The sequence below is a fragment of the Salmo trutta genome, unplaced genomic scaffold (genome assembly GCF_901001165.1).
Source record: "Salmo trutta unplaced genomic scaffold, fSalTru1.1, whole genome shotgun sequence".
Classification (NCBI taxonomy): Eukaryota; Metazoa; Chordata; class Actinopteri; order Salmoniformes; family Salmonidae; genus Salmo; species Salmo trutta.
Window position 1 is genome coordinate 253,935 of NW_021822704.1, and position 27,500 is coordinate 281,434.

At 42.3% G+C, this 27,500-nt stretch overlaps 2 protein-coding genes across 2 annotated transcripts in view; both read left to right on the forward strand.

Moving 5' to 3' along the window:
* LOC115183912 (transient receptor potential cation channel subfamily M member 1-like) overlaps positions 1–3,268 on the forward strand; it is an 11,659-nt gene extending 8,391 nt beyond the window's left edge. The window contains exons 6-7 of the mRNA XM_029744889.1: positions 166–216; positions 3,240–3,268. Coding sequence (XP_029600749.1) covers positions 166–203 — 38 coding nt within the window. The 3' untranslated portion in view covers positions 204–216; positions 3,240–3,268. The remainder of the gene's footprint in view (positions 1–165; positions 217–3,239) is intronic.
* LOC115183915 (transient receptor potential cation channel subfamily M member 1-like) overlaps positions 365–27,500 on the forward strand; it is a 37,073-nt gene continuing 9,937 nt past the window's right edge. The window contains exons 1-10 of the mRNA XM_029744891.1: positions 365–382; positions 3,210–3,380; positions 5,049–5,078; positions 7,237–7,532; positions 9,523–9,751; positions 13,055–13,186; positions 13,408–13,539; positions 13,872–14,000; positions 17,874–18,125; positions 21,455–21,647. Coding sequence (XP_029600751.1) covers positions 365–382; positions 3,210–3,380; positions 5,049–5,078; positions 7,237–7,532; positions 9,523–9,751; positions 13,055–13,186; positions 13,408–13,539; positions 13,872–14,000; positions 17,874–18,125; positions 21,455–21,647 — 1,582 coding nt within the window. The remainder of the gene's footprint in view (positions 383–3,209; positions 3,381–5,048; positions 5,079–7,236; positions 7,533–9,522; positions 9,752–13,054; positions 13,187–13,407; positions 13,540–13,871; positions 14,001–17,873; positions 18,126–21,454; positions 21,648–27,500) is intronic.

Below are 27,500 nucleotides of genomic sequence, written 5' to 3' on the forward strand. Positions count from 1 at the left end.
ATGAGAGAGAGAGTATAGTAGAGTAGAGAGGTGAAGAGAGATACTGCTCCTTTAGCCTTCTATGTCATTTTATGTTATTAGTCAACATTATATGAACTTCAGCGATGCGGAGTGAATATGTGTTTGTTGTTGTTGTCATTATTTGTTTGTTGTTTGTTTTTACAGAGGCTGGGCCCAACAAATACACTGCACTTTGTAGTTAGAGACGTTAAAAAGGTACTGTTTATTTTATTATTCAACCTTTATTTGGAGAGGGAGTCAATGACAATGTTATGATTGGTTATATAAATGTGTTATGACTGGCTTTATAAAGGTGTTATGACTGGTTTTGTAAAGGTGTTGTGACTGGTTTTATAAAGGTGCTATGACTGGTTTCATGAAGGTGTTATGACTGGTTTCATGAAGGTTTTATGACTGGTTTTATAAAGGTGTTATGACCGGTTTTATAAAGGTTTTATGACTGATTTTATAAAGGTGTTATGACTGGTTTAATAAATGTGTTATGTATACCTCCTATAGTAAAGTGTTACCTAATATTGACCCCCCATAGTAAAGTGTTACCTAATATTGACCCCCTATAGTAAAGTGTTACCTAATATTGACCCCCTATAGTAAAGTGTTACCTAATATTGACCCCCTATAGTAAAGTGTTACCTAATATTGACCCCCTATAGTAAAGTGTTACCTAATATTGACCCCCTATAGTAAAGTGTTACCTAATATTGACCCCCTATAGTAAAGTGTTACCTAATATTGACCCCCTATAGTAAAGTGTTACCTAATATTGATCCCCTATAGTAAAGTGTTACCTAAAATTGATCCCCTATAGTAAAGTGTTACCTAATATTGATCCCCTATAGTAAAGTGTTACCTAATATTGATCCCCTATAGTAAAGTGTTACCTAATATTGATCCCCTATAGTAAAGTGTTACCTAATATTGATCCCCTATAGTAAAGTGTTACCTAATATTGACCCCCTATAGTAAAGTGTTACCTAATATTGACCCCCTATAGTAAAGTGTTACCTAATATTGACCCCCTATAGTAAAGTGTTACCTAATATTGACCCCCTATAGTAAAGTGTTACCTAATATTGATCCCCTATAGTAAAGTGTTACCTAATATTGACCCCCTATAGTAAAGTGTTACCTAATATTGACCCCCTATAGTAAAGTGTTACCTAATATTGACCCCCTATAGTAAAGTGTTACCTAATATTGACCCCCTATAGTAAAGTGTTACCTAATATTGACCCCCTATAGTAAAGTGTTACCTAATATTGATCCCCTATAGTAAAGTGTTACCTAATATTGACCCCCTATAGTAAAGTGTTACCTAATATTGACCCCCTATAGTAAAGTGTTACCTAATATTGACCCCCTATAGTAAAGTGTTACCTAATATTGACCCCCTATAGTAAAGTGTTACCTAATATTGACCCCCTATAGTAAAGTGTTACCTAATATTGACCCCCTATAGTAAAGTGTTACCTAATATTGACCCCTTATAGTAAAGTGTTACCTAATATTGATCCCCTATAGTAAAGTGTTACCTAAAATTGATCCCCTATAGTAAAGTGTTACCTAATATTGATCCCCTATAGTAAAGTGTTACCTAATATTGATCCCCTATAGTAAAGTGTTACCTAATATTGATCCCCTATAGTAAAGTGTTACCTAATATTGATCCCCTATAGTAAAGTGTTACCTAATATTGACCCCCTATAGTAAAGTGTTACCTAATATTGACCCCCTATAGTAAAGTGTTACCTAATATTGACCCCCTATAGTAAAGTGTTACCTAATATTGACCCCCTATAGTAAAGTGTTACCTAATATTGATCCCCTATAGTAAAGTGTTACCTAAAATTGATCCCCTATAGTAAAGTGTTACCTAATATTGATCCCCTATAGTAAAGTGTTACCTAATATTGATCCCCTATAGTAAAGTGTTACCTAATATTGACCCCCTATAGTAAAGTGTTACCTAATATTGACCCCCTATAGTAAAGTGTTACCTAAAATTGACCCCCTATAGTAAAGTGTTACCTAATATTGACCCCCTATAGTAAAGTGTTACCTAATATTGACCCCCTATAGTAAAGTGTTACCTAATATTGACCCCTTATAGTAAAGTGTTACCTAATATTGACCCCCTATAGTAAAGTGTTACTTAATGTATACCCCCTATAGTAAAGTGTTACCTAATATTGACCCCTTATAGTAAAGTGTTACCTAATATTGACCCCCTATAGTAAAGTGTTACTTAATGTATACCCCCTATAGTAAAGTGTTACCTAATATTGACCCCCTATAGTAAAGTGTTACCTAATATTGACCCCCTATAGTAAAGTGTTACCTAATATTGACCCCCTATAGTAAAGTGTTACTTAATGTATACCCCCTATAGTAAAGTGTTACCTAATATTGACCCCCTATAGTAAAGTGTTACCTAATATTGACCCCCTATAGTAAAGTGTTACCTAATATTGACCCCCTATAGTAAAGTGTTACCTAATATTGACCCCCTATAGTAAAGTGTTACCTAATATTGACCCCCTATAGTAAAGTGTTACTTAATGTATACCCCCTATAGTAAAGTGTTACCTAATATTGACCCCCTATAGTAAAGTGTTACCTAATATTGACCCCCTATAGTAAAGTGTTACCTAATATTGACCCCCTATAGTAAAGTGTTACCTAATATTGACCCCCTATAGTAAAGTGTTACCTAATATTGACCCCCTATAGTAAAGTGTTACCTAATATTGATCCCCTATAGTAAAGTGTTACCTAATATTGACCCCTTATAGTAAAGTGTTACCTAATATTGACCCCCTATAGTAAAGTGTTACCTAATATTGACCCCCTATAGTAAAGTGTTACCTAATATTGACCCACTATAGTAAAGTGTTACCTAATATTGACCCCCTATAGTAAAGTATTACCTAATATTGACCCCCTATAGTAAAGTGTTACCTAATATTGATCCCCTATAGTAAAGTGTTACCTAAAATTGATCCCCTATAGTAAAGTGTTACCTAATATTGACCCCTATGGTAAAGTGTTACTTAATGTATACCCCCTATAGTAAAGTGTTACCTAATATTGACCCCCTATAGTAAAGTGTTACCTAATATTGACCCCCTATAGTAAAGTGTTACCTAACGTAGTAAGAAAAATGTAATATAAGGTGAAAACAGTAACAGTATAATGATGATGGTTGGTTGGTGTTTCAGGGAAATCTTCCACCGGATTACCAGATCACCTTGATCGATATCGGATTGGTCCTGGAGTTCCTGATGGGCGGGGCTTATCGCTGTAACTATACCCGAAAGCAGTTCCGCACCCTCTACAACAACCTCTACGGGTTAAAAAGAGTGAGGAGAAATACTCCCTTTACAGATCTGAATATAATATACTGAACAAAAATATACACGCAACATGTCAAGTGTTGCTCCTATTTTTCATGAGCTGAATTAAAAGATCCCAGAAATTTTCCATACGCACGTAAAGCTTATTTCTCTTAAATTTTGTGCGAACATTTGTTTACATCCCTGTTAGTAAGCATTTCTCCTTTGCCAAGATAATCCATCCACCTGAGAGGTGTGGCATATCAAAAAACTGATTTAACAGCATGATCATTACACAGGTGCACCTTGTGCTGGAGACAATGAAGGGCCACTCTAAAATGTGCACTTTTGTCACACAACACAATGCCACAGATGTCTCAAGTTTTGAGCGAGCGTGCAATTGGCATGCAGACTGCAGGAATGTCTTGCCAGAGAATTGAATGCTCATTTCTCTACCATAAGCCGCCTCTAACGCCATTTTAGAGAATTTGGCAGTACGTCCAACCGGCCTCACAACTGCAGACCACGTGTTTCCACGCCTGAGCAGGCTTCTTCACCTGTGGGATGGTCTGAGACCAGCTGATGAAACTGTGGGTTTGCACAACCAAAGAATTTCTGCAAAAACTGTCAGAAACTGTCTCAGGGAAGCTCATCTGTGTCCTCGTCGTCCTCACCAGGGTCTTGACCTGACTGCAGTTCGGCGTCATAACCAACTTCAGTTGGCAAATGCTCACCTTCGATGGCCACTGGCACACTGGAGAAATGTGCTTTTCTGGATGAATCCCAGTTTCCACTGTACTGGGCAGATGGCAGATAGCATGTATGGCGTTGTGTGGGCAAGCAGTTTTCTGATGTCAACGTTGTGAACAGAGTGCCCCATGGTTGCGGTGGGGTTATTGTATGTGCAGGCATAAGCTACGTACAACAAACACAATTGAATTTTATCGATGGCAATTTGAATGCACAGAGATACCGTGACGAGATCCTAAAGCCCATTGTCGTGTCATTCATCTGCCGCCATCACCTCATGTTTCAGCATGATAATGCACTGCCCCATTCACAAGGATCTGTGAAAATGTCCCAGTTCTTCCATGGCCTGCATTCTCACCAGACATGTAAACCATTGAGTATGTTTGGGATGCTCTGGATCGATGTGTACGACAGCTTGTTCCAGTTCGCACAGCCATTAAAGAGGAGTGGGACAACATTTCACAGGCCACAATCAACAGCCTGATCAACTCTATGCGAAGGAGATGCGTCTCGCTGCATGAGGCAAATGGCGGTCACACCAGATACTAACCAATGCATGTCTGTATTCCCAGTCATGTGAAATCCATAGATTAGGGCCTAATGAATCAAATCAAATCAAGTGTATTTATAAAGCCCTTCTTACATCAGCTGATATCTCAAAGTGCTGTACAGAAACTCAGCCTAAAACCCCAAACAGCAAGCAACGCAGATGTAGAAGCACATTATTTATAAATAAATAATGATTTTATTTCAATTGACTGATTTCCTTATATGAACTGTAACTCAGTAAAATCTTTGAAATTGTTGCTTGCTGCATTTATATTTTTGTTCAGTGTAATAATAACTTTAATAATATAATCATAATATATAATGTTAATGCTAACATGAATGCTACTGTTAATCATGCTAATTAATGCTGTCCACCTCCCTTGTTTTGTTTCACAGCCGAAAGCTTTAAAAATGTTAGGACTGGAGGTGAGTCTCATTTGTCTTTCACTTAGCACCACTGTTCTGTTTAGCACCGCTGTTCTATTTAGCACCGCTGTTCTAATTAGCACCACTGTTCTATTTAGCACCGCTGTTTAGCATCGCTGTTCTATTTAGCACCGCTGTTCTATTTAGCACCGCTGTTCTAATTAGCACCGCTGTTGGTTTTTTTTGTCATTTTTAGCAGACGCTCTTATCCAGAGCGACTTACAGTAGTGAATGCATACATTTCATACAATTTCATACATATCATACATTTTTTTTTCTGTGCTGGCCCCCCGTGGGAATCGAACCAACAACCCTGGTGTTGCAAACACCATGCTCTACCAACTGAGCTACAGGGAAGGCCTATTCTATTTAGCACCGCTGTTCTACTTAGCACCGCTGTTCTATTTAGCACCACTGTTCTATTTAGCACCGCTGTTCTAATTAGCACCACTGTTCTAATTAGCACCACTGTTCTATTTAGCACCGCTGTTCTATTTAGCACCGCTGTTCTATTTAGCACCGCTGTTCTATTTAGCACCGCTGTTCTATTTAGCACCGCTGTTTAGCACCGCTGTTCTATTTAGCACCACTGTTCTAATTAGCACCACTGTTCTACTTAGCACCGCTGTTCTATTTAGCACCGCTGTTCTATTTAGCACCGCTGTTCTATTTAGCACCGCTGTTCTATTTAGCACCGCTGTTTAGCACCGCTGTTCAATTTAGCACCGCTGTTCTACTTAGCACCGCTGTTCTATTTAGCACCACTGTTCTATTTAGCACCGCTGTTCTAATTAGCACCACTGTTCTAATTAGCACCACTGTTCTATTTAGCACCGCTGTTCTATTTAGCACCGCTGTTCTATTTAGCACCACTGTTCTATTTAGCACTGCTGTTCTATTTAGCACCGCTGTTTAGCACCGCTGTTCTATTTAGCACCACTGTTCTATTTAGCACCGCTGTTCTATTTAGCAAAGCTGTTCTATTTAGCACCACTGTTCTATTTAGCACTGCTGTTCTATTTAGCACCGCTGTTTAGCACCGCTGTTCTATTTAGCACCGCTGTTCTATTTAGCACCACTGTTCTACTTAGCACCGCTGTTCTATTTAGCACCGCTGTTTAGCACCGCTGTTCTATTTAGCACCACTGTTCTACTTAGCACCGCTGTTCTATTTAGCACCGCTGTTCTATTTAGCACCACTGTTCTAATTAGCACCACTGTTCTATTTAGCACTGCTGTTCTATTTAGCACCACTGTTCTAATTAGCACCACTGTTCTATTTAGCACCGCTGTTCTATTTAGCACCGCTGTTCTAATTAGCACCACTGTTCTATTTAGCACCGCTGTTCTATTTAGCACCACTGTTCTAATTAGCACCACTGTTCTATTTAGCACCGCTGTTCTATTTAGCACCGCTGTTTAGCACCGCTGTTCTATTTAGCACCGCTGTTTAGCACCGCTGTTCTATTTAGCACCGCTGTTCTACTTAGCACCGCTGTTCTATTTAGCACCGCTGTTCTATTTAGCACCGCTGTTCTATTCTATTTAGCACCGCTGTTCTATTTCTATTTAGCACTGTTGTTCTATTTCTATTTAGCGCCGCTGTTCTATTTAGCACCGCTGTTCTATTCTATTTAGCACCGCTGTTCTATTCTATTTAGCACCGCTGTTCTATTCTATTTAGCACCGTTGTTCTATTTCTATTTAGCACCGTTGTTCTATTTCTATTTAGCACCGCTGTTCTATTCTATTTAGCACCGCTGTTCTATTCTATTTAGCACCGTTGTTCTATTTCTATTTAGCACCGCTGTTCTATTTAGCGCCATTTTATATTTACATATTGTAACGACCCTGGGTTTATAATCGCGGAAATCGACTCTGCCGCACGAGTATGTTTTTGCAGCACAGCCGATAGCGCGCTGGACTTCGGGCTAGAAGGTCGAGGGTTCGAGGCCTGCTCCCTGCTGTTTCATTACAATATCATCCATACCAATAAAATAACCACTTGAATTAATTTCTGTATACAGGGGATAATACACTTAGTCTTCCATTGGCATCAATGCATGTCTAAGTAAACATTTGACTTCAGTGAAGTGAAGTTAAGATTCGCCCTACACCCAATACTTCATATTTCTAATGTCCATCTGATTCATACCAGGACGACGAGCCACGAGGAAAGGGCAAGAGTAAAGGGAAGAAGAAGAAGAAGGAGGAAGAGATCGACATCGATGTGGACGACCCAGAGGTCTGCCGCTTCCAGTACCCGTTCCATGAGCTGATGGTGTGGGCCGTTCTCATGAAGCGCCAGAAAATGGCTCTCTTCCTGTGGAAGCGGGGGGAAGAGGCCATGGCCAAAGCTCTGGTGGCCTGTAAGCTGTACAAGGCCATGGCCCACGAGTCGTCTCAGAGTGAACTGGTGGACGACATTTTCCAGGACCTGGAAAACAATTCCAAGTTAGTGAGGGGCTAGCTAGCAGAAAGGTTTCAATCTAACAGTGTTGGGGTCAAGTTAGTGAGGGGCTAGCTAGCAGAAAGGTTTCAATCTAACAGTGTTGGGGTCAAGTTAGTGAGGGGCTAGCTAGCAGAAAGGTTTCAATCTAACAGTGTTGGGGTCAAGTTAGTGAGGGGCTAGCTAGCAGAAAGGTTTCAATCTAACAGTGTTGGGGTCAAGTTAGTGAGGAAATTCAGGAAGCAAACTCAAATTCCAAATAGGAAAATTGGAATTGTAAATGTTATTGACCCCAAACTTGGAATAGTGCTTCAGGGTGCTGGCTTTTCTGTTCACAATTCAACCCTCGGAAACTAAGCCCTGGTCCAACCTATTACTGTATCATTGCCCTGGTCCAACCTATTACTGTATCATTGCCCTGGTCCAACCAATTACTGTATCATTGCCCTGGTCCAACCCATTACTGTATCATTGTTCTGGTCCATCCCATTACTGTATCACTGTTCTGGTCCAACCCATTACTGTATCACTGTTCTGGTCCAACCCATTACTGTATCATTGCCCTGGTCCATCCCATTACTGTATCATTGTTCTGGTCCATCCCATTACTGTATCATTGTTCTGGTCCAACCCATTACTGTATCATTGTTCTGGTCCATCCCATTACTGTATCACTGTTCTGGTCCAACCCATTACTGTATCACTGTTCTGGTCCAACCCATTACTGTATCATTGCCCTGGTCCAACCCATTACTGTACCATTGTTCTGGTCCAACCCATTACCGTACCATTGTTCTGGTCCAACCCATTACTGTATCATTGTTCTGGTCCATCCCATTACCGTATCACTGTTCTGGTCCATCCCATTACTGTACCATTGTTCTGGTCCAACCCATTACTGTATCACTGTTCTGGTCCAACCCATTACCGTATCACTGTTCTGGTCCAACCCATTACTGTACCATTGTTCTGGTCCAACCCATTACCGTATCACTGTTCTGGTCAAACCCATTACTGTATCACTGTTCTGGTCCAACCCATTACTGTATCACTGTTCTGGTCCAACCCATTACCGTATCACTGTTCTGGTCCAACCCATTACTGTATCACTGTTCTGGTCCAACCCATTACTGTATCACTGTTCTGGTCCAACCCATTACCGTACCATTGTTCTGGTCCAACCCATTACCGTATCACTGTTCTGGTCCATCCCATTACTGTACCATTGTTCTGGTCCAACCCATTACCGTATCACTGTTCTGGTCCAACCCATTACTGTACCATTGTTCTGGTCCAACCCATTACCGTATCACTGTTCTGGTCCAACCCATTACTGTACCATTGTTCTGGTCCAACCCATTACCGTACCATTGTTCTGGTCCAACCCATTACTGTACCATTGTTCTGGTCCAACCCACTACCGTATCACTGTTCTGGTCCATCCCATTACTGTACCATTGTTCTGGTCCAACCCATTACTGTATCACTGTTCTGGTCCAACCCATTACCGTACCATTGTTCTGGTCCAACCCATTACTGTACCATTGTTCTGGTCCAACGCATTACTGTATCATTGTTCTGGTCCAACCCATTACTGTACCATTGTTCTGGTCCAACCCATTACCGTATCACTGTTCTGGTCCAACCCATTACCGTATCACTGTTCTGGTCCAACCCATTAATGTACCATTGTTCTGGTCCAACCCATTACTGTACCATTGTTCTGGTCCAACCCATTACTGTACCATTGTTCTGGTCCAACCCATTACTGTACCATTGTTCTGGTCCAACCCATTACTGTACCATTGTTCTGGATGTCTGCTGCTTCTTGGTTATAGATTTCTGTCTTGGTGCTTTTCTCACTCTGTTTTTCTGTACATTGTATTGAGGCTTTTGATTAAATGACCTTAAAATGAACAGTGATTTGATTTGATACCAAGATGAAAACCCACAACTGACCATCTAAGCACAACGTCTTCCTTTTTCCCTCCTCAGAGAGTTTGGCCAGCTGGCCTACGAGCTCCTAGACCAGTCCTATAAGCACGATGAGCAGGTGGCCATGAAACTACTCACCTATCAGCTGAAGAACTGGAGTAACTCCACCTGTCTGAAGCTGGCTGTAGCCGCCAAGCACAGAGACTTTATCGCCCACACGTGCAGTCAGATGCTACTTACTGATATGTGGATGGGATGTCTGAGAATGGGCAAGAGGAACGGGTTCAAGGTGGGTTCAAGTCCCATTTACCTGTGACTGTATTCATGATACATCACTGCCTCCCGTGCCTTATTGCTTTTATAAAAAACTGTTACCAACACACTAAAATAACAATGAATTACATATCCCCCCCCCCAAAAAAAATATTTAGATATGTCAATTCATAAAATGTCATTATTCCACCAGAAGATATAGTCCAGACAAAAATCTGGATGTTATTTCTTTTGGTCATGTTGCTACAGACAGGACCCAGTCTCCACCCTCTCCGAGTTGGGCATCTCCGGCGCGGCCCACGCTTGGATTGCGTCCTACCTGACAGGTCGCTCCTACCAGGTGGCGTGGCGAGAATCTGTCTCCGCACCACGCGCTCTCACCACTGGTGTCCCCCAAGGCTCTGTTCTAGGCCCTCTCCTATTCTCGCTATACACCAAGTCACTTGGCTCTGTCATATCCTCACATGGTCTCTCCTATCATTGCTATGCAGACGACACACAATTCATCTTCTCCTTTCCCCCTTCTGATAACCAGGCGGCGAATCGCATCTCTGCATGTCTGGCAGACATATCAGTGTGGATGACGGATCACCACCTCAAGCTGAACCTCGGCAAGACGGAGCTGCTCTTCCTCCCGGGGAAGGACTGCCCGTTCCATGATCTCGCCATCACGGTTGACAACTCCCTTGTGTCCTCCTCCCAGAGTGCTAAGAACCTTGGCGTGATCCTGGACAACACCCTGTCGTTCTCCACTAACATCAAGGCGGTGACCCGATCCTGTAGGTTCATGCTCTACAACATTCGCAGAGTACGACCCTGCCTCACACAGGAAGCGACACAGGTCCTAATCCAGGCACTTGTCATCTCCCGTCTGGATTACTGCAACTCGCTGTTGGCTGGGCTCCCTGCCTGTGCCATTAAACCCCTACAACTCATCCAGAACGCCGCAGCCCATCTGGTGTTCAACCTTCCCAAGTTCTCTCACGTCACCCCGCTCCTCCGCTCTCTCCACTGGCTTCCAGTTGAAGCTCGCATCTGCTACAAGACCATGGTGCTTGCCTACGGAGCTGTGAGGGGAACGGCACCTCCGTACCTTCAGGCTCTGATCAGGCCCTACACCCAAGGGCTCTGCGTTCATCCACCTCTGGCCTGCTGGCCCCCCTACCTCTGAGGAAGCACGGTTCCCGCTCAGCCCAGTCCAAACTGTTCGCTGCTCTGACACCCCAATGGTGGAACAAGCTCCCTCACGACGCCAGGACAGCGGAGTCAATCACCACCTTCCGGAGACACCTGAAACCCCACCTCTTTAAGGAATACCTGGGATAGGATAAAGTAATCCTTCTAACCCCCCCCCTTAAAAGATTTAGATGCACTATTGTAAAGTGGTTGTTCCACTGGATATCATAAGGTGAATGCACCAATTTGTAAGTCGCTCTGGATAAGAGCGTCTGCTCAATGACTTAAATGTAAATGTTCATTATTTTCTCATAGTTGCTATGCAAAAGGACTGATCATCCGTTCTAAACAAAATGGTTGCTATGCAGGCTGGATAATGTTCTTGTCACTTGCTAGCTAGCTAGCCAACTTCAGCTAACTCAGTCATGTCAAACATTGAACCTGGAATCAAATCAAATGGTATTTATCACTGGAACAGAATACAACTGGTGTAGACTTTACATTGAAATGCTTGCTTATGAACCTTTCCCAAAGATGCAGAATTTAAACAGTTATAATAATAAAAAATATGTGTGTGTGTAATGTTTGGGCTAACACATTTGGTAACATTTTACATTAAGCTAACACATTGGTAACACTTTACATTAAGCTAACACATTGGTAACATTCTACATTAGGCTAACACATTGGTAACACTTTACATTAGGCTAACACACTGGTAACACTTTACATTAAGCCAACACATTGGTAACACTTTACATTAAGCTAACACATTGGTAACACTACATTAAGCTAACACATTGGTAACACTTTACATTAGGCTAACACACTGGTAACACTTTACATTAGGCTAACACATTGGTAACACTTTACATTAAGCTAACACACTGGTAACACTTTACATTAGGCTAACACATCGGTAACACTTTACATTGAGCTAACACATTGTTAACACTTTACATTAGGCTAACACACTGGTAACACTTTACATTAGGCTAACACATTGGTAACACTATAACGTCAAATAATGAACATGTTAACACTCAACATTAAGGTATATTTAATGTCAATTATATTAGTCAACATGGTAACACTACATTACAGTGTACTTTATATAAAGTATATTAGTCAACATGGTAACACTACATTACAGTGTACTTTATATAAAGTATATTAGTCAACATGGTAACACTACATTACAGTGTACTTTAGTATATTAGTCAGCATGGTAACACTACATTACAGTGTACTTTACTAGATTTGTCAACTTGGTAACACCACATTACAGTGTACTTTATATAAAGTATATTAGTCAACATGGTTACACTTTGCATAAGGTATACTTTATGCCACTTTACATTAAGGTAACACTTAAAGGTGTACTATGCAGAAATCACTCCGCCATTTCCTGGTTGATAAAATTCTAATAGTTAGCCTAATTTCAGTTTATGTGACAAAACAAGCACTCAAGAGTATTGAAAACCAGTGTACCTTCTAAACAGCTGTGAAATATATTTTCCATAAGCAAAAATATTTTATTCTCAGCTGTTTTGAAGTTGGTGTACAAAACCGAAAGCAAAAGACGCAAAAATGAAACTTAAGAACGGGAAGCATCGAATATAGTACACATAGAACAGATCTACCGCTTCTTAGACTTGCTTTCAAGGAGAATGACAGATATATAATCACGTTTCTATGTGAATTTGGTCAAGGCCCCAAAAAGTGACATATTGCAGCTTTAACATTAAGGTATGCTCAATGTAAAGTATTTTAGTATACATGGTAAGACTTTACATTAAGGTATGCTCAATGTAAAGCATTTTAGTATACTTGGTAAGACTTTACATTAAGGTATGCTCAATGTAAAGCATTTTAGTATACTTGGTAAGACTTTACATTAAGGTATGCTCAATGTAAAGCATTTTAGTATACTTGGTAAGACTTTACATTTAGGTATACTTTAAATGGGGTTTGCTAATTATTTATAAGGAGTTTAAAGCCCGTTAATAATTGGTTTATAGATGGTTTTTAAATATGTAATAGACTAATAACTTGTTGTGAATATGTGGTTTTGTGTCATTTTGGTGCTTGAGACAAATAGCAATTCAACTGAAATCCTTCTTCTCATCTCTGTGACCCACAGGTGATATTTGGCATAATTTTCCCACCTTCGATTCTCCTCATGGATTTTCGACTTGGGGAAGAAGTGACATATCAAGCCCCAGCGGAGAATGAAGAAGCGAAGGACAAAGACGATGACAATAAATCCAGCAAGGTGAACACTGACAGTCAAGCATCTGATTGGTTGATTGATTGATTGATTGATTGATTGATTGATTGGTCGGTCGTTCATCAGTGGATTGGTTGCTTGATTGATTGGTTTATCTGTTTTTTTAATAATACTTAATACTACTTTACATTTAATACTACATTCAAATGTACTGTAAGTCCTGTATGTAAATTCATGACGGTTGTTTCTATCGACCATGCTTTCAGGAAGTGAATGCTGATGCAGTGTCCAAAAAGGGGGATGAAGAAGAAAGCACTGTAAAAAAGAGAAGAGTTCCAATCGGAGAGAAGATCTATGAATTTTACAACACTCCTTTCACCAAATTCTGGTTCAACACTGCAAGTAGACTTTTAATACACCTAAAAAAAGAAATTTTATTTAGGAAGCATTTCTCAACACCAAACACTTTGAAATGTACTTTTGTGAAACGTTGATTTTGTTGTTTTCAAATAACTATCAGCACAGAGGTGACAAATAGACCTTATCCACAGATAATATAATACTATTTAATATAATAATAATATGATATCAACTAAAGGTGATATAAGGATGTGTGATTATTGATCGAAGGCACATTGTGTTGTGGCCTAAAACGCCACTGCGGCCCCCACCTCTGGTCTTGTGTACACGTTCTCCTAAAAGCTCCGAGCTGTTTTCATTGTCCCCTCAGATCTCCTACCTGGCCTACCTGTGTTTGTACAACTACATCATCCTGGTCAAGATGGAACGTTGGCCGTCCCTGCAGGAGTGGATCGTCATCTCTTACATCATCACTCTGGGAATGGAGAAAGTCAGACAGGTAATGTCTCACATCATCACAGTCAGACAGGTAACGTCTCACATCATCACAGTCAGACAGGTAACGTCTCACATCGTCACAGTCAGACAGGTAACGTCTCACGTCGTCACAGTCAGACAGACAACGTCTCACATCATCACAGTCAGACAGGTAACGTCTCACATCATCACAAATCAAATCAAATCAAATTTATTTATATAGCCCTTCGTACATCAGCTGAAATCTCAAAGTGCTGTACAGAAACCCAGCCTAAAACCCCAAACAGCAAGCAATGCATGTGAAAGAAGCACGGTGGCTGGGAAAAACTCCCTAGGAAAAACTCCTGAGAAAGGCCAAAAACCTAGGAAGAAACCTAGAGAGGAACCAGGCTATGAGGGGTGGCCAGTCCTCTTCTGGCTGTGCCGGGTGGATATTATAACAGAACATGGTCAAGATGTTAAAATGTTCGTAAATGACCAGCATGGTCAAATAATAATAATCATAGTAATTGTCGAGGGTGCAACAAGCACGTCCGGTGAACAGGTCAGGGTTCCGTAACCGCAGGCAGAACAGTTGAAACTGGAGCAGCAGCATGGCCAGGTGGACTGGGGACAGCAAGGAGTCATCATGCCAGGTAGTCCTAGGGCTCAGGTCCTCCGAGAGAAAGAAAGAAAGAAAGAAAGAGAGAATTAGAGAGAGCATATTTACATTCACACAGGACACCGGATAAGACAAGAGAATACTCCAGATGTAACAGACTGACCCTAGCCCCCCGACACATAAACTACTGCAGCATAAATACTGGAGGCTGAGACAGGAGGGATCAGACAGACAACGTCTCACATCATCACAGTCAGACAGGTAACATCTCACATCATCACAGTCAGACAGACAACGTCTCACGTCGTCACAGTCAGACAGACAACGTCTCACATCATCACAGTCAGACAGACAACATCTCATGTCGTCACAGTCAGACAGGTAACGTCTCACATCATCACAGTCAGACAGACAACGTCTCACGTCGTCACAGTCAGACAGGTAACGTATCACATCATCACAGTCAGACAGACAACGTCTCACATCATCACAGTCAGACAGGTAACATCTCACATCATCACAGTCAGACAGGTAACATCTCACATCATCACAGTCAGACAGGTAACATCTCACATCATCACAGTCAGACAGGTAACGTCTCACATCGTCACAGTCAGACAGGTAACATCTCACATCATCACAGTCAGACAGACAACGTCTCACGTCGTCACAGTCAGACAGGTAACATCTCACATCATCACAGTCAGACAGACAACGTCTCACGTCATCACAGTCAGACAGGTAATGTCTCACATCATCACAGTCAGACAGACAACGTCTCACATCGTCACAGTCAGACAGGTAACGTCACACATCATCACAGTCAGACAGACAACGTCTCACATCATCACATTCAGACAGGTAACATCTCACATCATCACAGTCAGACAGGTAACATCTCACATCATCACAGTCAGACAGACAACGTCTCACGTCGTCACAGTCAGACAGGTAACGTCTCACATCATCACAGTCAGACAGGTAACGTCTCACATCGTCACAGTCAGACAGGTAACGTCTCACATCATCACAGTCAGACAGACAATGTCTCACATCATCACAGTCAGACAGGTAACGTCTCACATCATCACAGTCAGACAGACAACGTCTCACGTCGTCACAGTCAGACAGGTAACGTCTCACATCGTCACAGTCAGACAGGTAACGTATCACATCAAAACAGTCAGACAGGTAACGTCTCACATCATCACAGTCAGACAGGTAACATCTCACATCATCACAGGCAGACAGGTAACATCTCACATCATCACAGGCAGACAGGTAAACATCTCACATCATCACAGGCAGACAGGTAACATCTCACATCATCACAGTCAGACAGGTAACGTCTCACATCGTCACAGTCAGACAGGTAACATCTCACATCATCACAGGCAGACAGGTAACATCTCACATCATCACTGTCAGACAGGTAACGTCTCATATCGTCACAGTCAGACAGGTAACGTTTCACATTGTCACAGTCAGACAGGTAACATCTCAGACAGGTAACGTCTCACATCATCACAGTCAGACAGGTAACGTCTCAGACAGGTAACGTCTCACATCGTCACAGTCAGACAGGTAACGTCTCACATTGTCACAGTCAGACAGGTAACGTCTCAGACAGGTAACGTCTCACATCATCACAGTCAGACAGGTAACGTCTCAGACAGGTAACGTCTCACATTCTCACAGTCAGACAGGTAACATCTCAGACAGGTAACGTCTCACATTGTCACAGTCAGACAGGTAACATCTCAGACAGGTAACGTCTCACATCGTCACAGTCAGACAGGTAACGTCTCACATTGTCACAGTCAGACAGGTAACGTCTCAGACAGGTAACGTCTCACATCATCACAGTCAGACAGGTAACGTCTCAGACAGGTAAAGTCTCAGACAGGTAACGTCTCAGACAGGTAACGTCTCACATCATCACAGTCAGACAGGTAACGTCTCAGACAGGTAAAGTCTCAGACAGGTAACGTCTCAGACAGGTAATGTCTCACATCATCACAGTCAGACAGGTAACGTCTCACATCATCACAGTCAGACAGGTAACGTCTCACATCGTCACAGTCAGACAGGTAACATCTCACATTGTCACAGTCAGACAGGTAATGTCTCACATCATCACAGTCAGACAGGTAATGTCTCACATCATCACAGTCAGACAGGTAACATCTCATGTCGTCACAGTCAGACAGGTAATGTCTCACATCATCACAGTCAGACAGGTAACGTCTCACATCGTCACAGTCAGACAGGTAATGTCTCACATCGTCACAGTCAGACAGGTAATGTCTCACATCATCACAGTCAGACAGGTAACATCTCACATCATCACAGTCAGGCAGGTAACGTCTCACATCATCACAGTCAGACAGGTAACGTCTCACATCATCACAGTCAGACAGGTAACGTCTCACATCATCACAGTCAGACAGGTAACATCTCACATCATCACAGTCAGACAGGTAACGTCTCACATCATCACAGTGAGACAGGTAACGTCTCACATCATCACAGTCAGACAGGTAATGTCTCACATCATCACAGTCAGACAGGTAACGTCTCATGTCGTCACAGTCAGACAGGTAATGTCTCACATCATCACAGTCAGACAGGTAACGTCTCACATCGTCACAGTCAGACAGGTAATGTCTCACATCGTCACAGTCAGACAGGTAATGTCTCACATCATCACAGTCAGACAGGTAACATCTCACATCATCACAGTCAGGCAGGTAACGTCTCACATCATCACAGTCAGACAGGTAACGTCTCACATCATCACAGTCAGACAGGTAACGTCTCACATCATCACAGTCAGACAGGTAACATCTCACATCATCACAGTCAGACAGGTAACGTCTCACATCATCACAGTGAGACAGGTAACGTCTCACATCATCACAGTCAGACAGGTAACGTCTCACATCATCACAGTCAGACAGGTAACATCTCACATCATCACAGTCAGACAGGTAACGTCTCACATCATCACAGTCAGACAGGTAACATCTCACATCATCACAGTCAGACAGGTAACATCTCACATCATCACCCTGCGACTGGAGAAAATTAGAAAGGGAATGTCTAGAACAATTCAAGAAAATGTTCAGTATGTGGGGTCCTCAAGTTTAAAAAGGACCGGTGTGGGGGCCTCTAGTTAAAAAAAGACCGGTGTGGGGGCCTCCAGGAAAGAATGGGTTGATCTAGGGGTCTTATGCCCAGGCCGATTTCTCAGTTCTGATCCTAGTCCGTCCCTGCTGTTACTGCCCAATACAGATCCTGATGTCAGAGCCGGGGAAGCTGAAGCAGAAGATCAATGTTTGGGCCGAAGAGTACTGGAACATCACAGACGCGGCGGCCATCTTTACCTTCCTCCTGGGCCTGATGCTGAGGCTGCAGAACGAGCCCCTGTTGGGCATCGGACGGGTCATCTACTGCGTGGATATTATCTTCTGGTACATCAGGGTGCTCGACATCTTCGGGGTCAACAAGTACCTGGGACCCTACGTCATGATGATCGGGAAAATGGTGAGGCTTTGGTTTGGCTTTGACTGTCTTGGCTGGCTATTGTAATATGTAATGTGTATATATATATATATAGAGATTCTACAAGTGTCTGGAACTCTATTGGAGGGATGTGACACCAGTCTTCCACAAGAAACTCCATCATTTGGTGTTTTGTTGATGGTGGAAAACGCTGTCTCAGGCTCCACTCCAGAATCTCCCATAAGTGCTCAGTTGGGTTGAGATCTGGTGACTGAAACGGCCATGGCCTATGGTTTACATCGTTTTCATACTCATCGAACCATTCAGTGACCACTCCTGCCCTGTGGACGGGGGCATCGTTATCCTATAGGGGCATAGCCATGGTAGCCAAAATAATGGTCTGCCCAGCATTATCATACATGACCCTAAGCATAATGGGATGTAAAGTGATTAATTCCCTCAGGAACCAGACCTGTGTGGAAGCACCAAAACATATGTGCTGTGTCTATGTTGTGCTCTTAGCTAGAGTAGATTACTCTTGATCTAAAGTTTGAATTATAAATGAAGTGGGTAGTACCTCTAATAATCTAGGTCTTGATTGACAAGTCAAATCAGTCCCACATTAAGTCAGTAAGAGTCCTTTGCATTACCAGTGATTGACCATGCCTGACATTTTCTTTCTGCTATTCTCCAGATATACTTTGTGGTGATCATGCCATGTTCTATGGTCTAGAATCTTAATGATTAACATGCTGTGTTCTATGTTCTAGAATCTAGATGATTAACATGTGGGTGTTCTATGTTCTAGAATCTAGATGATTGACATGCTGTGTTCTATGTTCTATGTTCTAGAATCTAGATGATTGACATGCAGTGTTCTATGTTCTAGAATCTAGATGATTGACATGCTGTGTTCTATGTTCTATGTTCTGGAATCTAGATGATTGACATGCTGTGTTCTATGTTCTAGAATCTAGATGATTGACATGCTGTGTTCTATGTTCTGTGTTCTAGAATCTAGATGATTGACATGCTGTGTTCTATGTTCTAGAATCTAGATGATTGACATGCTGTGTTCTATGTTCTATGTTCTGGAATCTAGATGATTGACATGGTGTGTTCTATGTTCTATGTTCTAGAATGTAGATGATTAACATGCTGTGTTCTATGTTCTATGTTCTAGAATCTAGATGATTGACATGCTGTGTTCTATGTTCTAGAATCTAGATGATTGACATGCTGTGTTCTATGTTCTATGTTCTAGAATCTAAATGATTGACATGCTGTGTTCTATGTTCTATGTTGTAGAATCTAGATGATTAACATGCTGTGTTCTATGTTCTATGTTCTAGAATCTAGATGATTAACATGCTGTGTTCTATGTTCTATGTTCTAGAATCTAGATGATTGACATGCTGTGTTCTATGTTATAGAATCTAAATGATTAACATACTGTGTTCTATGTTCTAGAATTTAGATGATTGACATGATGTGTTCTATGTTATAGAATCTATATTATTAACATGCTGTGTTCTATGTTCTAGAATTTAGATGATTGACATGCTGTATTCTATGTTCTATGTTCTAGAATCTAAATGATTGACATGCTGTGTTCTATGTCCTACAATCTAGATCATTGACATGCTGTGTTCTATGTTCTATGTTCTAGAATCTAGATGATTGACATGCTGTGTTCTATGTCCTACAATCTAGATGATTGACCTGCTGTGTTCTATGTTCTATGTTCTAGAATGTAGATGATTGACATTCTGTGTTCTATGTTCTAGAATCTAGATGATTAACATGCTGTTTTCTATATTCTATGTTCTAGAACGTATATTAATAACATGCTGTGTTCTATGTTTTATGTTCTAGAATCTAGATGATTGACATGCTGTGTTCTATGTTCTATGTTCTAGAATCTAGATGATTGACATGCTGTGTTCTATGTCCTACAATCTAGATTATTGACATGCTGTGTTCTATGTTCTAGAATCTAGATGATTGTCATGCTGTGTTCTATGTTCTAGAATCTAGATGATTGACATGCTGTGTTCTATATTCTATGTTCTAGAATCTAGATGATTGATATGCTGTGTTCAATGTTCTAGAATCTAGATGATTGACATGCTGTGTTCTATGTTCTATGTTCTAGAATCTAGATGATTAACATGCTGTGTTCTATATTCTATGTTCTAGAATGTAGATAGAACACAGCATGTTAATTATGTTCTATGTTCTAGAATCTAGATGATTGACATGCTGTGTTCTTTGTTCTATAATCTAAATGATTAACATGCTGTGTTCTATGTTCTAGAATCTAGATGATTGACATGCTGTGTTCTATGTTCTAAAATCTAGATGATTGACATGCTGTGTTCTATGTTCTAGAATCTAGATGAATGACATGCTGTGTTTTATGTTCTATGTTCTAGAATCTAGATGATTGACATGCTGTGTTCTATGTTCTAGAATCTAGATGATTGACATGTTGTGTTCTATGTCCTCCAGATGATTGACATGCTGTGTTCTATGTTCTAGAATCTAGATGATTGACATGTTGTGTTCTATGTTCTAGAATCTAGATGACTGACATGTGTTCTATGTTCTAGAATCTAGATGACTGACATGTTGTGTTCTATGTTCTAGAATCTAGATGACTGACATGTTGTGTTCTATGTCCTCCAGATGATGTGACATGTTATGTTCTATGTTCTAGAATCTAGATGACTGACATGTTGTGTTCTATGTTCTAGAATCTAGATGATTGACATGTTGTGTTCTATGTTCTAGAATCAAGATGATGTGACATGTGTTCTATGTTCTAGAATCTAGATGACTGACATGTTGCGTTCTATGTCCTCCAGATGATTGACATGTTGTGTTCTATGTTCTAGAATCTAGGTGATTGACATGCTGTGTTCTATGTTCTAGAATCTAGATGATGTCCATGTTGTGTTCTATGTCCTCCAGATGACTGACATGTTGTGTTCTATGTCCTCCAGATGACTGACATGTTGTGTTCTATGTTCTAGAATCTAGGTGATTGACATGCTGTGTTCTATGTTCTAGAATCTAGATGATGTCCATGTTGTGTTCTATGTCCTCCAGATGATGTGACATGTTGTGTTCTATGTCCTCCAGATGGTTGACATGTTGTGTTCTATGTCCTCCAGATGACTGACATGTTGTGTTCTATGTCCTCCAGATGATGTGACATGTTATGTTCTATGTCCTCCAGATGATGTCCATGTTGTGTTCTATGTCCTCCAGATGGTTGACATGTTGTGTTCTATGTCCTCCAGATGATGTGACATGTTGTGTTCTTTGTCCTCCAGATGATGTGACATGTTGTGTTCTATGTCCTCCAGATGGTTGACATGTTGTACTTTGTGGTGATCATGCTGGTGGTGTTGATGAGTTTCGGCGTGGCGCGGCAGGCCATCCTGCACCCTGATGAGATCCCAACATGGCGTCTGGCCAGGAACATCTTCTACATGCCTTACTGGATGATCTATGGCGAAGTGTTCGCTGACTCCATAGACCGTAAGAGTAGCATTAATAGTAAGATTATGTTTCCTGTTTCATGGGCGGATGATCAATTCAATCCTAATCCCATGATGGTTGTGATGGTGGTGTGTGGTCATAGTCTCAATTCCAGTGGAACAAATCCTATGTTCTGGTCCTAATCTCTATAGTCTCATTCCCAGTGGAACAAACCCTTTGTTCTGGTCCTAATCTCTGTAGTCTCAATCCCAGTGGAACAAAACTGGTGTTCTGGTCCTAATCTCTGTAGTCTCAATCCCAGTGGAACAAACCCTTTGTTCTGGTCCTAATCTCTGTAGTCTCAATCCCAGTGGAACAAAACTGGTGTTCTGGTCCTAATCTCCGTAGTCTCAATCCCAGTGGAACAAAACTGGTGTTCTGGTCCTAATCTCTGTAGTCTCAATCCCAGTGGAACAAACCCTTTGTTCTGATCCTAATCTCTGTAGTCTCAATCCCAGTGGAACAAACCGTTTGTTCTGGTCCTAATCTCTGTAGTCTCAATCCCAGCTGGTGTTCTGGTCCTAATCTCTGTAGTCTCAATCCCAGTGGAACAAACCCTTTGTTCTGGTCCTAATCTCTGTAGTCTCATTCCCAGTGGAACAAACCCATTGTTCTGGTCCTAAACTCTGCAGTCTCATTCCCAGTGGAACAAACCCTTTGTTCTGGTCCTAATCTCTGTAGTCTCAATCCCAGTGGAACAAACCCATTGTTCTGGTCCTAATCTCTGTAGTCTCATTCCCAGTGGAACAAACCCTTTGTTCTGGTCCTAATCTCTGTAGTCTCAATCCCAGTGGAACAAACCCTTTGTTCTGGTCCTAATCTCTGTAGTCTCAATCCCAGCTGGTGTTCTGGTCCTAATCTCTGTGGTCTCAATCCCATTGGAACAAACTCTTTGTTCTGGTCCTAATCTCTGTAGTCTCAATCCCAGTGGAACAAACCCATTGTTCTGGTCCTAAACTCTGCAGTCTCATTCCCAGTGGAACAAACCCATTGTTCTGGTCCTAATCTCTGTAGTCTCAATCCCAGTGGAACAAACCCATTGTTCTGATCCTAAACTCTGCAGTCTCATTCCCAGTGGAACAAACCCATTGTTCTGGTCCTAATCTCTGTAGTCTCAATCCCAGCTGGTGTTCTGATCCTAATCTCTGTAGTCTCAATCCCATCTGGTGTTCTGGTCCTAATCTCTGTAGTCTCTGTGAAGCCTCTCCATCTGTTCTACTCTCAGCCCTGGCCTGATCCTCTCCATCTGTTCTACTCTCAGCCCTGGCCTGATCCTCTCCATCTGTTCTACTCTCAGCCCTGGCCTGATCCTCTCCATCTGTTCTACTCTCAGCCCTGGCCTGATCCTCTCCATCTGTTCTACTCTCAGCCCTAGCCTGATCCTCTCCATCTGTTCTACTCTCAGCCCTAGCCTGATCCTCTCCATCTGTTCTACTCTCAGCCCTGGCCTGATCCTCTCCATCTGTTCTACTCTCAGCCCTGGCCTGATCCTCTCCATCTGTTCTACTCTCAGCCCTGGCCTGATCCTCTCCATCTGTTCTATTCTCAGCCCTGGCCTGATCCTCTCCATCTGTTCTACTCTCAGCCCTGGCCTGATCCTCTCCATCTGTTCTACTCTCAGCCCTGGCCTGATCCTCTCCATCTGTTCTACTCTCAGCCCTAGCCTGATCCTCTCCTCCCGCATTGACTACTACTGTGATTACAGTGTGTGTGTGTGTGTGTGTGTGTGTGTTTAATTTCATTCCTAATGATATATCCTGTCTCACTAACACAATAACACTCAATTTAATTCCTAATGATATAACCTGGCTCACTAACACAATAACACTCAATTTAATTCCTAGTGGTATAACCTGGCTCACTAACACAATAACACTCAATTTAATTCCTAGTGGTATAACCTGGCTCACTAACACAATAACACTCAATTTAATTCCTAATGATATAACCTGGCTCACTAACACAATAACACTCAATTTAATTCCTAATGATATAACCTGGCTCACACTATAATAAGATCCATGTATTGGTTTAATAACAGACTCCAGATGTTAAAGACTTCATGTACATCTACAGTGAGGGAAAAAAGTATTTGATCCCCTGCTGATTTTGTACGTTTGCCCACTGACAAAGAAATGTTCAGTCTATAATTTTAATGGTAGGTTTATTTGAACAGTGAGAGACAGAATAACAACAAAAATATCTAGAAAAACGCATGTCAAAAATGTTATAAATTGATTTGCATTTTAATGAGGGAAATAAGTATTTGACCCCCTCTCAATCAGAAAGATTCCTGGCTCCCAGGTGTCTTTTATACAGGTAACGAGCTGAGATTAGGAGCACACTCTTAAAGGGAGTGCTCCTAATCTCACTTTGTTACCTGTATAAAAGACACCTGTCCACAGAAGCAATCAATCAATCAGATTCCAAACTCTCCACCATGGCCAAGACCAAAGAGCTCTCCAAGGATGTCAGGGACAAGATTGTAGACCTACACAAGGCTGGAATGGGCTACAAGACCATCGCCAAGCAGCTTGGTGAGAAGGTGACAACAGTTGGTGCGATTATTCGCAAATGGAAGAAACACAAAAAAACTGTCAATCTCCCTTGGCCTGGGGCTCCATGCAAGATCTCACCTCGTGGAGTTGCAATGATCATGAGAACGGTGAGGAATCAGCCCAGAACTACACGGGAGGATCTTGTCAATGATCTCAAGGCAGCTGGGACCATAGTCACCAAGAAAACAATTGTTAACACACTACGCCGTGAAGAACTAAAATCCTGCAGCGCCCGCAAGGTCCCCCTGCTCAAGAAAGCACATATACATGCCCGTCTGAAGTTTGCCAATGAACATCTGAATGATTCAGAGGACAACTGGGTGAAAGTGTTGTGGTCAGATTAGACCAAAATGGAGCTATTTGGCATCAACTCAACTCGCCGTGTTTGGAGGAGGAGGAATGCTGCCCGTGACCCCAAGAATACCATCCCCACCGTCAAACATGGAGGTGGAAACATTATGCTTTGGGGGTGTTTTTCTGCTAAGGGGACAGGACAACTTCACCGCATCAAAGGGACGATGGACGGAGCCATGTACCGTCAAATCTTGGGTGAGAACCTCCTTCCCTCAGCCAGGGCATTGAAAATGGGTCCTGGATGGGTATTCCAGCATGACAATGACCCAAAACACACGGCCAAGGCAACAAAGGAGTGGCTCAAGAAGAAGCACATTAAGGTCCTGGAGTGGCCTAGCCAGTCTCCAGACCTTAATCCCATAGAAAATCTGTGGAGGGAGCTGAAGGTTCGAGTTGCCAAACGTCAGCCTCGAAACCTTAATGACTTGGAGAAGATCTGCAAAGAGGAGTGGGACAAAATCCCTCCTGAGATGTGTGCAAACCTGGTGGCCAACTGCAAGACACGTCTGACCTCTGTGATTGCCAACAAGGGTTTTGCCACCAAGTACTAAGTCATTTTTGCAAAGGGGTCAAATACTTATTTCCCTCATTAAAATGCAAATCAATTTCTAACATTTTTGACAGGCGTTTTTCTGGATTTTTGTTGTTGTTATTCTGTCTCTCACTGTTCAAATAAACCTACCATTAAAATTATAGACTGATCATTTCTTTGTCAGTGGGCAAACGTAAAAAATCAGCAGGGGATCAAATACTTTTTTCCCCCACTGTAAATGGAGACGGATGTCTATAACAGTGTGTTGGTGACAGTGTGTAAGGGACTCATATAGACAGTATGTTGGTGACAGTGTGATGGTGACAGTGTGTTGGTGACAGTGTGTTGGTGACAGTGTGTTGGTGACAGTGTGATGGTGACAGTGTGTTGGTGACAGTGTGTTGGTGACAGTGTGTAAGGGACTCATATAGACAGTGTGTTGGTGACAGTGTGATGGTGACAGTGTGTTGGTGACAGTGTGTTGGTGACAGTGTGATAGTGACAGTGTGATGGTGACAGTGTGTTGGTGACAGTGTGATGGTGACAGTGTGTTGGTGACAGTGTGATGGTGACAGTGTGATCGTGACAGTGTGTTGGTGACAGTGTGATGGTGACAGTGTGTTGGTGACAGTGTGTTGGTGACAGTGTGATGGTGACAGTGTGTTGGTGACAGTGTGATGGTGACAGTGTGTTGGTGACAGTGTGATGGTGACAGTGTGTTGGTGACAGTGTGTTGGTGACAGTGTGTTGGTGACAGTGTGATGGTGACAGTGTGTTGGTGACAGTGTGATGGTGACAGTGTGTTGGTGACAGTGTGATGGTGACAGTGTGTTGGTGACAGTGTATTGGTGACAGTGTGTTGGTGACAATGTGTAAGGGACTCATATAGACAGTGTGTTGGTGACAGTATGTTGGTGACAGTGTGATGGTGACAGTGTGATGGTGACAGTATGTTGGTGACAGTGTATTGGTGACAGTGTGTTGGTGACAGTGTGTTGGTGACAGTGTGTAAGGGACTCATATAGACAGTGTGTTGGTGACAGTGTGATGGTGACAGTGTGTTGGTGACAGTGTGATGGAGACAGTGTGTTGGTGACAGTATGTTGGTGACAGTGTGATGGTGACAGTGTGATGGTGACAGTGTGTTTGTGACAGTGTGATGGTGACAGTGTGTTGGTGACAGTGTGATGGTGAAGGTGTGTTGGTGACAGTGTGATGGTGACAGTGTGATGGTGACAGTGTGTTGGTGACAGTGTGTTGGTGACAGTGTGTTGGTGACAGTATGTTGGTGACAGTGTGTAAGGGACTCATATAGACAGTGTGTTGGTGACAGTGTGTTGGTGACAGTGTGTTGGTGACAGTATGTTGGTGACAGTGTGTTGGTGACAGTGTGTAAGGGACTCATATAGACAGTGTGTTGGTGACAGTGTGTTGGTGACAGTGTGTTGGTGACAGTGTGATCGTGACAGTGTGTTGGTGACAGTGTGATGGTGACAGTGTGTTGGTGACAGTGTGTTGGTGACAGTGTGATGGTGACAGTGTGTTGGTGACAGTGTGATGGTGACAGTGTGTTGGTGACAGTGTGATGGTGACAGTGTGATGGTGACAGTGTGTTGGTGACAGTGTGTTGGTGACAGTGTGTTGGTGACAGTGTGATGGTGACAGTGTGTTGGTGACAGTGTGATGGTGACAGTGTGTTGGTGACAGTGTATTGGTGACAGTGTGTTGGTGACAATGTGTAAGGGACTCATATAGACAGTGTGTTGGTGACAGTATGTTGGTGACAGTGTGATGGTGACAGTGTGATGGTGACAGTATGTTGGTGACAGTGTATTGGTGACAGTGTGTTGGTGACAGTGTGTTGGTGACAGTGTGTTGGTGACAGTGTGTAAGGGACTCATATAGACAGTGTGTTGGTGACAGTGTGATGGTGACAGTGTGTTGGTGACAGTGTGATGGAGACAGTGTGTTGGTGACAGTATGTTGGTGACAGTGTGATGGTGACAGTGTGATGGTGACAGTGTGTTTGTGACAGTGTGATGGTGACAGTGTGTTGGTGACAGTGTGATGGTGACAGTGTGTTGGTGACAGTGTGTTGGTGACAGTGTGATGGTGACAGTGTGATGGTGACAGTGTGTTGGTGACAGTGTGTTGGTGACAGTGTGTTGGTGACAGTGAGTTGGTGACAGTGTGTAAGGGACTCATATAGACAGTGTGTTGGTGACAGTGTGTTGGTGACAGTATGTTGGTGACAGTGTGTTGGTGACAGTGTGTAAGGGACTCATATAGACAGTGTGTTGGTGACAGTGTGTTGGTGACAGTGTGTTGGTGACAGTGTGATGGTGACAGTGTGTTGGTGACAGTGTGTTGGTGACAGTGTGATGGTGACAGTGTGATGGTGACAGTGTATTGGTGACAGTGTGTTGG